General features: G+C 48.8%; 1 protein-coding gene across 3 annotated transcripts in view; it reads left to right on the plus strand.

Annotated features, from left to right (window-relative positions):
• EGLN3 (egl-9 family hypoxia inducible factor 3) overlaps positions 1–12,227 on the plus strand; it is a 151,941-nt gene that overhangs the window by 115,105 nt on the left and 24,609 nt on the right. The window contains exons 1-2 of one of the 3 annotated variants that reach the window (XM_051822757.3): positions 7,513–7,753; positions 7,801–8,280. The exons of 1 other annotated variant lie outside the window; for it this stretch is intronic. In XM_051822757.3, coding sequence (XP_051678717.1) covers positions 7,547–7,753; positions 7,801–8,280 — 687 coding nt within the window. In that variant the 5' untranslated portion in view covers positions 7,513–7,546. Of the gene's footprint in view, positions 1–7,512; positions 8,281–12,227 lie in introns of those variants that run through there. One more of the 3 variants, XM_051822756.3, reaches the window with a different exon arrangement.

Genomic DNA, 12,227 nt, shown 5'->3' on the forward strand with positions numbered 1-12,227 from the left:
GGACTGGAGCCAGAGCCCATAGGGATGCCAATGCTGCAGGCTGGGGCTTTAACCCACTGTGCTACAGCGCCAGCCCCTGACTTTCAAAATAAATAAATAACCCTTAAAAAAAGAAAACAGTTTGTAAATAATATGATTGCAACCTCCCATTAGATTAGAAAGACATTGTTTGCTTGGGTAAGTAGAAGAAGAAAACGAACACTTTTTTTTTTTTTTTTTTTTTTGACAGGCAGAGTTAGAGAGAGAGGACAGAGAGAAAGGTCTTCCTTCTGTTGGTTCACCTCCCAAATGGCTACTATGGCTGGCGTACTGCGCCGACCGAAGCCAGGGGCCAGGCGCTTTCTCCTGGTCTCCTATGTGGGTACAGGGCCCAAGCACTTGGGCCATCTTCCACTGTCTTCCCAGGCCACAGCAGAGAGCTGGAATGGAAGAGGCGCAACTGGGACAGAATCCGGCGCCCCAACTGGGCCTAGAACCCGGAGTGCCAGCGCCACAGGCAGAGGATTAGCCAAGTGAGCCATGGTGCTGGCCAAGAAACACTTGTAAGCAGCAGGTAAAATGGCGCGTGGTTCCCTAACCTGTTCACTTCCTGTGCTAGGGAGAAGAGAATCCTCTTAATCTAACTTCAGAGCTGGAAACATGCAGTGTGGAGATGGAGAGGAACTTGCCCCACAACCATCCTGCTGCCCCTGTCTGTTCTCTACCGAATCGGACTTCATTCTGGCCAGGAAAGCGGTCCCCAGGCATGGCGGGGTCCTTGAGGGTGGAGGCTGGCTGTTGATCAGTGGCTACAGAGTGAGCACCCGTTTCTCTGGTCTGGTCTGTTAGAACGCTTTGGACTGCGAGTACCTGGAAAATGACCTGACTAGCCTTCACCATGAGGACATGTATTATCTCGCATAACTGGAAGTCCAGAGGCAGGGCAGGCTCCAGGACCTGTAAGATAAGCAGCCCCATGATGTCATGAAGGTCCCGAGTTCTCCTAATACCTCTCTGTTTTGCCCTCCTCCGTGCTGGCTTTGTCCTGGGGCTGGCTCCCTTTCTGGGGGTGAGACAGCCACTGGACGCCCGGGGTTGCCTCTTTCCTTTCTCGGTGTCCAGCAGGGGGGACTCCCTCCAGCATGAATTCTTCAGTCCAAGCAGAGCAGAGGTTCCCTGTGCTGCTGCCCATGAAACTCTCCAGGGTGCTTTATTCACTTTTTGCCGTTATTGTATTTAATTATTTATTGTGTACTAATGATTATTCTGTTTTTAATTGTCCATACCTAGATCTTCTCTGTAGAAATTTTAATTTATTAATCTGGAGTGGGGCCCAGCTCTGGACCATTTCTAGAGCTCCCAAGGGATTCTAATGTACACCCAGGGTGTTGAGCCCCTTGGTTTGGCTGGTGTAGGTCATCTGCCCACCCCTTAACCACCAGCATTGCCAGGGTGATGTGAAGAATTGACTGGCTAAAGAACAGTGACTCTCCAAGTGTAGTTCCAGACCAGTGGAAGCAGTTCCTGGGGATGTCAGAAATGCAAACGGAGCTTGGCAGTCTGTGTTTCAATAGATGCTAGATGATTCTGATGGGTGCCTTAGAGCCATGAGGCTCTCCCTGTAGAGTGAAGGCATGGGTGAGCAGGTGCACAAAGCCAAGAGCTCCGGTAGAACAGTGAAGCCCGGTACCCCGGGGAGCCTGCTGCTCCCTTACGCCACCTCCTAGGCCAGGAAAGGGACAGGCATGGCCAGCCACCTGACCCCTCCGGATTGAGAACGCTTCCCAGTGGTGCCACCCATACTCAACTGCTGGAATGCGCTGTTCGGAAGGGAAGAGGTGGAGTTCTGTAGGTAACCATTCCTGTTTTCTCTGGGGATCTTAGAACTGGTTTCGGTAGGAGCTACAGGGTTGGGAAGATTGACTTGGGATGAACTCATTTCAACTTGTGCACAGATTTCAACAAGAGCCTGCAAAAGAAAAAAGGACATTAATGAAGGTGAAGGAAATCAGAATCAAATCAGGAATTTACTTAATAATCAGTTTTCACTATTGGTTCACAAATGATGACAAATGCATCATATTAATGCCAGGTGCTAAAAAGAGGAGAAACCAGGCTTGGGTAATATGGAAAGTTGTGTATAAACCTTCATAACTTTCCTATAAATTTAAAACCATCCTAAATTGCAAAATTTATTCTAAAAAAGACACAATGTGAGGTAAAATTCTAATGACTAGGAACACCGCTAGAAAAGCCATCATCAAATTAAACCAAACAGTTCCTAAAAGCACTCCATCTTCAAATTTGACACTGCTGTATTTTTATGATTGATGAAAATGCTTTTTAGACATCTTCGGCTTAAACGAGAGTTGAATTGGAAGATATTAATGAATGTTCCTAATATGTCACACTTCCCAGAAATACACACGGCCAGAATTTTCAAAGAGCAATGGAGAGGAACTGAAACTTGTCTGTGTGCTGAGAAACAGCGAGGAACTGGGGAAACAGACAGTCACTGCCTTTGCCATCCTCTGAGACCTGGGAGGCAGTTAGATGGCTTTGACTCCACAGGGAAAGGGGCGTAATCAGTTGCTTCCTTCTCTAACGCCGATTTGTACCATGGAGCTAAGCCCGTAAATTCAGCCCGGGCACTCTCTTCTTGTTTAACCTGCTCCATTGAGATGAACTTACTTCCTGTGTCCTGATGGGTGAACCATCACCCCAGCAGACTAGTTCATTACCACCTGCTCTTGACAGACCTATAAATCACTGACTTTATGTTTGATTCCTGGAAACCCTGGGCCATAGTTGCAATGGAGCAAATCCCAATTTTTTGTTTAGAAAATGACTCTTCATGAAGTCAACTAAGTAGTTTATGGTAAGTTTATTTATGTCTGTTCAGTACCTGGTATCAGAAAGAAACCAATAATTAACATTTTGTCATCACAGGTAAATGTTTTAATTAAGAATCACAATTAAAAGGAATACTTTAAGGGCAAAATCATTCCTTTGCTAGACAAATGGAACCAGATGATTCTTATCGTTGATCTTACTACACTGCAGTCACTTAGATTTGGTGTTGCCTTGGTATACTCCCTCAGTGTGACCTTAGACAAGGTCCTTAGCTTTTCTATGTCACATTTTTGTTCTCTTCCCAATGAGGAATAGGAGTAGTACCTATTTCTTGGTGTTGTTACAAGAATTATTTGACACAATATTTGTAAAAGTTTTTGCAGAGCACCAAATGTTGCAAGCACCTGATTAACCAATAAATAAGATTACCCTTGTCCACACTGATATCACGTAATATGATGATAAATCTCCTGGTGATGTGGTATGACAAAAACACAAAACAGAATATTCGGGTACCATTTAGGGTGGAAGAAACCTCAGGATGGCAGAATTTTTGACAGGACAGAAGAAATATAGAGTGTAATCTTCAGAAATAACATAACATCTGATGGAAATCTCAAATATTTTTAGAGTAAGACAATATAGCTGTTGTAAACAGTTTGGGAGTTCCTCAAAAAGTTAAACATAGGGATTGGTATTGTGGCACAGCAGGTTAAGCTGGCATCCCATAGAGCACCTGTTAGAGTCCAGGATGCTTCACTGCTTCTGATCCAGTTTCTTGCTAATGTGCCTGAGAAAGAAGAGAAGATGGCCCAAGTACTTACTCTCCTGCCACCCACACGGGGATGGAGTTCCTGGCTCCTGGCTTCAGACTAATCTAGCCCTAGCCATTGCAACTGTTGGGGACAGTGAATCAGCATATAGATGGTAGATCTCTCTCTCTCCCTCGCTCTCCATCTCTCCCTCTCTCTGTAACTCTGCCTTTCAAATAAATAAATAAATCCTTTTTTTTTAAAAGTTAAATTTGCCATCTAAAAATTCCACTCATGGGTGTGGACCCAAAAGAATTAAAAACAGGTACTCATATCTGTACATATGCATGTTCACAGTAGCACTATCCCAGTAGCCAAAAAATGGGAACAATCCAAATATCCATTAGCTGATGAATTGATAAACAATTCACTCAATAGCATACTATACAGCCGGGAAAAGAAATGAAGCTGACGTATAATGTGGGTGAGCCTGGAAAACACTACACTAGGTGAAAGAAGACAGGCAGCCAAGATCATCGATCAAATGATTCTATTTGTAGAACATTTGCAGAATCGGCCAGTCCATGGAGACAGGAAGGTTGTCAGTGGCTCTCGGGGCTGGGAGAGTGGAATGGGGAGTAACTGCTTCTCAGGGACAGGATTTCCTTTGGGGTGGTGAAAATGCTTTGGAAGTGGGGTGGTGGCTGCACAACACTGTGAATGCACTGAATGCTGCTGAACCATTTACCCTGAAATGGTTAATTTTATGTTTTGTGAGTGTGACCTCATTAACAAAATTCCCTGAATAGGAGAGTGAGGATGGTGTCACTGTTCCAGTTGAGAAGGCAGAGGCTTCTTCTGCTTAGCCACGTTTCTTACTTGGGAAAGTCACTAGTGTCCAACCCCTGCAGGCCTTGGTTCCACCATCCATAGGACGAGGAAATTGGACAACTAAGATCCCTTCTGGTCCGAATTCCGCGGGAAAGAAATTCAACAATCCCCTCTCCTCCACAGGCTTGAGTATGAGTGCATCTGGAGTGCAGATGCACACTGGAATCCATGTTGTAATGAAATGACAGGGAAATGAATTTGTTTCAGTTATCAGTGTGCAAAAAGTGTCTTACTGGTCATTATTAGAATACACAACCTAATGAACAAGGAGCTAAGGCAAATGTACACTAACAGCTGGCTTGGGTTTTGCCTCTCTGATGCTCACACTCAGAGCCCGTGCTGGGCTCCAGCCTGTCTGCACCCCTCTGTGCAATCACACACTGTGATTTTTGCCACTCACGGTGTCTCTGGTTCCTGTGGCAGTGCTGGTAGGCTGAGCCTACTGGAAGATCCTTGAATGATTAATAAGCGTCCTTCCCAGGCAGGGATGGCACCAAGGGATCGAATTCCTTTCTGAACTGCCCCAATTTGCAATCAAAGTAATCTAGAACTGCTTAAGACCACCAGTCAGTCACCAGAATTTGTTTTGACTGTTGCTTTAGATGTAACTAGACTTGTCATAATTTTTCTCTAAAGTTATTTCTCTAAAGTCATTTCAATATTAAGCCAGATGCATTCAGTCCTAGGATTTAAATACTTTTTTTTTTGAAAAGCAGAGAGAAAGAGAAATTTTCCACCTGTAGGTCACTACCCAAGAGCCTGCAACAGCCAGAGTTGGTCCAAGATGAATGCAGGAGCCTGGAGCTCAATCCAGGTTTCCCACATGGGCGGCAGAGCCCCAGGTACTGAGCCGTCACATGAGCCATCATTAGCAGGAAGCTGGGTTGTCGGTGGAGGCTCAGGGACTCGAAGCAGGCACTCTGCCGTGGATATGGGGTCCCAAGTGGTGGTTGATCGGCTGCACTGAACGCTCAGCCCCATCCTGGGTTAACCTGTTCATTCTGGAACGTGGGTGTATACTTTTCTGTATTTTTCTAACCACTACTCACTCTACTATCTACTTCAGGTTTCTGGTCGTTTGTAAGTTCCCTTATAATTATTCCTGGGAGTATCAGTCAGATTGACAAAGAATCTTCAGTTAGAAAGATTTCAGCAGTGACTGCGGGTTATCTGTCATTTCTCCCCTTTTTAATTCTGGCCCTTTTCAGGGATTTCGATGAGTACTTCTGGGGTCCACACACATTCCAAAGCTCCAAAGACCACCAGCCACTGCCCATCAGGGCCCACAGTCAGGCCACCTCAGTCCAGGCATCAGCCCATCACTCAGTTACCCCTAGATCCCCCAGAGGAGATGAGCCGAGGGGCCAGAGCCATCGCTGCTGATGAAGGGTGAGGGGAGTGTGCCAAACAGAAGTGGAAAGCCTTTCACTCCTTGCTGCAAGTGAACAGTGCTCCGGTTCTCACTTTAAGTCTCTGTGTCCAGGACTCAAACATCCACCACGGCTGGATGGGCAGACACAGCCAGGAGACAAACGCCCTTGCAGAATTTCTGTCTGCTCTGGCTGCTAAGGTTTGCTTCAGGGCCACCCGCACCTGCCTGACATTCTCTTGGAGTGAATTCTCTGGGGGGAAGTTCCCAGTCACTCTTCCATGTAGACTTCCAGTCCAGAATCCCGTGATGAGGCTGCCATGGCTCAGGATCCCAGTAAGCATTTATGAGGCACCTATCACATACCAGGGGTGGATGGAGGATGGAGGATGATGGGCGCCTGCCCTGGAATTTTAGGTGACAGCTCCTTGAGCACTGACCCATTTAAGCTTCCGAGGAGTGGCGCCTCCTGCTGACCATTCATACCAGGAGTGTCAGCTACTCAGCGACTTGGCAGAGGACTTCCTTTCAGTGTGAGAAGTTTCACCAAAGTTTCTTAAACCCTGTACGCTGACAGCTCCTCCCAGAACACCCCTAAGCCTCTCCCTGTGCCCTCACTGCGTTTCTTCCCGCAGAGGCCAGGACGAAGGAGAAAAAGTGACAGAATTGCAGGACACTGTGCACACAATCACGATACCCGAAAAGCCAGTTCCTTCTGTTGTGCAGTGAAGAAGCCAAGCTCACACTAAGGTGAAACCAAAAATATGGACATGGCTTTCCATGCAATATATGTGTCTCCCCTTCACACACACACACACACACACACACACCCATTCTGATTTCTAGTGCTCAGTAGGACAGGGTCAAAAAACCCACAATGCAGTTAGCTAATCTGTGGGCCACTACGACAACTTACGGTTGTGTCTGTCCCTCTCTCCCTGGCGTGGGGATACAACTGCATGTGGAGAAAGAAGAGGGACTTGGGGGACAGGGCGAGGAATATGCCCATATATTACATAGCTGTGTCACTGATTTTGCAGGTAGAATTTCAGAACATCGTGTTTTACTAAAACCGTGGAAGGTAAGTGGATGGAGACACCCAGCAAAGCAGAATGCAGTATTTGCTGTGCCTGATCGGCTATGGCTCGGCGATTCTTCATTGGCCACATCCCTCTAAGTTGAGCACAGAGTAGGAGCTAAGGGACCATGCTACTGTGTTCATGCTAGCTACAACTGCGCTCCTCCCGCCCGGCGGCTTGAGCCCGCTGGCTCGTGTCAGAGCCAAGGAGAAGGAAGAAGGAAAGGCACTTGGGAGGGCAAGAACGAGACCACCGTAGAACCTATGAGCCTTTGTTGCTGCGTTTGTTATTTTGCTCAAAAGCCTGTGCGGTGGCCAGCACGGACCGTGGCAATACCCCGCGCTCCTAATTTCATTCACTCGTAAGAGTGCGGATCCAGGTTTTCACTTTTGTTTTAGGATTTCATGCAAAACACTATGCAAATAGAGAGCATTGGAAAATTTCCAGCTCACAAACAAGTGAGACTGGCGACCGGCTCTTCGGGATCCCTGGCGGCGGGGCAGCCCCGGCGGGGCAATGGGCGGGGTCGGGGAGGGCGGAGCGGGGGCGGTCCCTGGGCGGGGACTAGGCGGGGCCGGGGTGGGCCCGGGGCGGGGCCCGTGACGCGTCGAGTCCGCCGGTTCATGGGCCGGACCTCAGCCGCTCCCAGCCACAGGCCGCTGCCGCCGCCTCCGCCGCCGCAGTGGTGGCTCCGCATCCTCAAAAGGGGCCCTCGGACTCCTCTCTGGGCCAGTCCAGCACTGGTTCGCGGAGCCCCGCACAACTCGGGCTGGCCCCTGAACGGCGAGCCCTTCCTGCCCGAGTTGCGGACAACTTTCCCTTGCCCTTGGGTGCCGCGGTGGCGCGGTGGCTCGGTGGCGCGGTGGCTCCCGGACAGTGCCCGCCGCAGGTTCCTGAACCCAGCGCTCCGCTCGCTGCGCCTCCGCTGGGCGCTGCGGCGGGTCGCTCCCCGCTCCCCGTGCGCACGTGGGGTGTCCCTGCCCTGCGTCCTGCGGGCGAGATGCCCCTGTCACACATCATGAGCCAGGATCTGGAGAAAATTGCCGTGGATTACATCGTGCCTTGCCTGCACGAGGTGGGCTTCTGCTACCTGGACAACTTCCTGGGCGAGGTGGTGGGCAACTGCGTGCTGGAGCGCGTGAAGCAGCTGCACCGTGAAGGGGCCCTGCGGGACGGCCAGCTGGCCGGGCCGCGTTCCGGCGTCTCCAAGCGGCACCTGCGCGGCGACCAGATCACGTGGATCGGGGGCAACGAGAAGGGCTGCGAGGCCATCAGCTTCCTCCTGTCCCTCATCGACAGGCTGGTCCTGTACTGCGGAAGCCGCCTGGGCAAATACTACGTCAAGGAGAGGTCCAAGGTAGGAGGCGCGCGGGCGCGGGGGGCAGCCGGAGTGAGCTGTCCGTCGCCTTCGCCGGGCTGCGCGCGAACTTCGGGGTTCATCCCAGAAGTCAGCCGGGTTCCTTTCTGGCCCCTCCACCCGGCCTTGACTCCCAACCCCGTCCAGCTCCTCTGTGCGAAAGTCCGCGTTAAGAGGCTGTTAATAGTGGCTGCTCTTGGTGATACAAGCCCGAGCAGCTGGGGCTTTGGGTCCGATTTTAAGGCACAGAGGTGCTCCGAAATCCAGACAGGAAAGGATGTTGGGAACGTTGTGTTTGACCTGAGACACACCTGGACACACCCACGATTGCCCTTCGTTGTAGGCTGATGGGATTCTTAGAGAAACAAAACAGCTGTGTTTTGCAGTGTGGCGGTTGCTTTGCGGAGCGTGGCAGGTGTGGGAAGGTGGGACGAAAGACTAGGACAAGTGTACGGTCTAAACTCTTCGCTTCGCAGGGCTGCCCTTGACTTCTTGGACAGGCGTACTGTCGGACGGACCATCTGCTTGTCTGGAAATTCTCTCCTTGTGCTAACCGCAAGCCACCACCTTCCTTTCCCCGACTATGGTTTGATGGCAAAATCCTCTTAACACAAACAGTTCAGTGCTCCTGAGAGAGGGGTCAAGTGCCTCCGGAAAGAAAGCATGTTTTTGTTCACAGAGCCGGAAGTGACTCCCTGGTTGGTAATTTATCTTGGAAACAGGTATAGGTAGATGGGCAGAAATATGGGAACCCTCACCATGATGTTGGTGCAAGCGTGTTCCTTTGGGATAGAATTGTTGCTCCGTCTCCTTCAGTTGCCAGTCCAGCCAGTTTTCCACTGGCAGTTCTGAGTGATTTGCACTTGTAGAGTGGTCTGGAAAGAGACACGCGAAATTGTGGAACACGTTTCCTGAAAACAAGTGAGGCGGAGTAGACTAGCACCGGAGGGGGAGGGAAGAGGAACATTCACCCAGGTACCACCATTCTTTGGACAACACACATAGTGTTTCTCAATCTGAGATAGGTCCAGTGATAAAAGGAAGCAGTGTTGTCTCATCTGGCCCACAGAGAGGAGCACTCTTAGTAACAGGGCAGTTTGCCAGGACGGCACGGGCGTGGGAAGCCAAGGGTCGAGGGGTGTGCATGGAGCAGGGAGCCAGACTGCTGTGTACCTTTCAATCCAGGAGCAACGGAATAGCATCTTCGAAGAAAATGCTGCTTTCTAAATTTTACTTTGATTTGGGAAAAATCCACCACAAATCGCACTGTGGAGAGGCCGACGTCAGAGTGTTTCTTTACTCCGCTCCTATCGTCTTGGTGGTGGATTAGAAAGTCATTTTTCTTTAGGTTAGGCTTGTTTTTATACCAAGTGACCTTCCTGGTCTCCTGGGGTGGGGCAGGGGGCTTAGCCTCAGTTGTTGCTAGGCCCTCCTAGCTTCAACCCAAGAGCAGATGGCTTTTTAACAGTTTTTTCTTTTTCCTTTTTTAAAGGTTTTGTTTAAACTCAGGTGTTAGAAATTTCTCCTCTGGAATTCTAGGAACAGAATTTGCTCTGGGGGAGGTCAGAATTAATTGGTAAAATCAGGTCACTTGCGTATTTGAAGGTTAAAGGGTTTTATTTAGCTTCAAGTTAGTGCATAGGGTGAGGGTTCCAAACTAGAATGAACTCACATGGAATGAAAAGCACAGTGTAAGTTAGGGAAAGGAAAAATGACTGCGAGATAGGAGTATTCGGCTATGGGTTATCTTCTGGGTGGAAAACAACTCCACTTACCCCTGTCCGAAGGTGACCGGTCTTGTCTGCTGAAGGTGCACTGCGCGTACCTAGATTTCCAGATTCGCTGGGGCGGTTTGGGCGCAAAGGCCTTCATCCCTGCCCTGGAGAAAAATCACCTGTGGATTAGGGTATTCCCTGGCCAATTAGAACCAAATGCAAACCAGATTTGAGAAAATAGTAAAGAAAAAAAAATTTCTGTCCTTGTATGAAGAAGTCTTAGTGATGTCTTGTGGCCACGAGTTTCTTGCTGGAAGCTGGTTCCTGTAGCATGGTAGAGACCCATTTCCACAGGTGGGTTCGCCAGTTCTACATGACTCCTGTGACTGCTGCCTTCATTTACCCTTTTCACCTCTTGTGTTTCTTCCCTCAGCCAAGTCCTTGATGTGGTGTTGCTTCATAGAACACTTCAACCAGGTTTTTGGCAAAAACATTTTTTAAAGGTAGAATTTGCATGGCTACTTGGGAATGTGTTTGTAACTTTCTATCGAGGGAATTTTCAAGCACCCGTAGTGTAGAGAAGCTAATAGGATGAGCTCCCTGCACCCTGTTTCAACCATGTCAGCCCCCGCCCCCTTTTTAGGTATTTTAGAATTTCTTGAGCATATGTGTGTGAATACGTTTCACCCTATTTGTTTTCTGCTGGATTTTTAAAAGTTGTGGAATAAAGTAATAAGGCCCTTTAATTCAGTGAAGCAAAGGCATTGAGAAAAAAACAGGAATATATACCGGACCTAAAATTGAAGTTGTGGGAGAGTACAGAAAGAAATATTAGGTGGGCCTTCTGCCTGCCAGGAAAGTTGTTATTGGTCAGAATCTATCTGCTTCCTCTGTCGGAGAGAGGTGCAGGGGTGCTGAAGCCCCATGGGGGCGTGGTTTCCTATAACATACAGCGGCATGGCGCCCCCTAACTTCAAGCATGGTCATTGCTTTCAGGCTTGCAAAGGATTTCTTATCTCAGATTCCCTTTTGGAGATTTGAGACCATATCCAAGGTAAATATTGGTCATAATTTTCTCGAGTTTCTCTGGCTGCCTAGATCTTGCAAATGGCCGTTTTCCAGAAAACGTGTAATTTATAGGAGTGAAAGTCCCTCTCTTTGAAGCAGCTCACTGTGGACTCGCTGTGTAGTATCTCTTGGAGCAGCTGGCTCTGCCTGGCCCTGTGCTGAGCATTTGACAAATACATCTTCCTCTTCCACACCACAGCTGGAAACGAACCGAGTGGTGAAATCACATGCCCAAAGCTGGTGGTAAGAAGCAGTTTGTCATCGAGTTTTAGGGGCTTAGGCTTGCAGTTCCTAACCTCTTGGACTTAGGCAAGTGGAAAATGAGGGACAATGACACCTTAGAGCTTTTGGGGAGAAAGAAGCTTAAGGTAGCCTGCACAAAACTCTTAGCAGAATTCTGAGACTTCATCCATGTTAGGAGGTCCTAAGTGGGGATTGTGGGAGTCTAACCCAGGTCCCTCCAGCTCCGGAGTCTGTGTCTCTAACTATATTCTGCTCCCCTACTTTCCATCCCTTCATATATTGAGCAAGTTTTTTTTTTTTTTTTTTTTTTTTAATAAAATGTGTTTGTTTATCTGAAAGGCAGAGGGAAACAGGGAGGTCTTTGATCGACTGGCCACAAGCACCAGGGCTGGGTCAGGCTGAAGCCAGGAGCCAGGATCTCCATGTGGGTCTTCTGTGTGGGTAGCAGAGAGCCAGGTACTGGGGTAGTCTTCTGCGCCTTCCCAGGCACATTAGCAGGATGCTGGATTGGAAGCAGAGGATCTGGGATACGGGTGTGGCACTGGTGTCTTAACCAGCTGCACCATGATGCTGGTGCCTCGCCAAGTGTTTATGGAGCGTTCACCACATGGAGTATTGCGCCCATGTTGGCGATAAAGTGATAAACAAACCTACGAACTTTTGGGATTATAGAATATTTTAGTTCCCACCTGTCCAATTCTCAAGCTTTAAAAAAAAAAGCCGCAAATGTTGAAGTGGCTCCGTGGAGTGCATTTGAGGCAGAAGTGCAGTGCTCTGCTAGTGTTTTCCCACTGCGATTTTTAGGAAAGGTATTCACAAGCAATGTTTGTTGTTAAAGAGTCCCTAATTGGAGCAGCCCTGGGCCATGGCATTATGAGGGTTAACTGTGAACGTCTGGCTCTGTCCTCCCCTTCAACAGCA

The sequence above is a fragment of the Oryctolagus cuniculus genome, chromosome 12 (genome assembly GCF_051225735.1).
Source record: "Oryctolagus cuniculus isolate XC-2025 breed Fujian yellow rabbit chromosome 12, ASM5122573v1, whole genome shotgun sequence".
In the NCBI taxonomy this organism is placed as follows: domain Eukaryota; kingdom Metazoa; phylum Chordata; class Mammalia; order Lagomorpha; family Leporidae; genus Oryctolagus; species Oryctolagus cuniculus.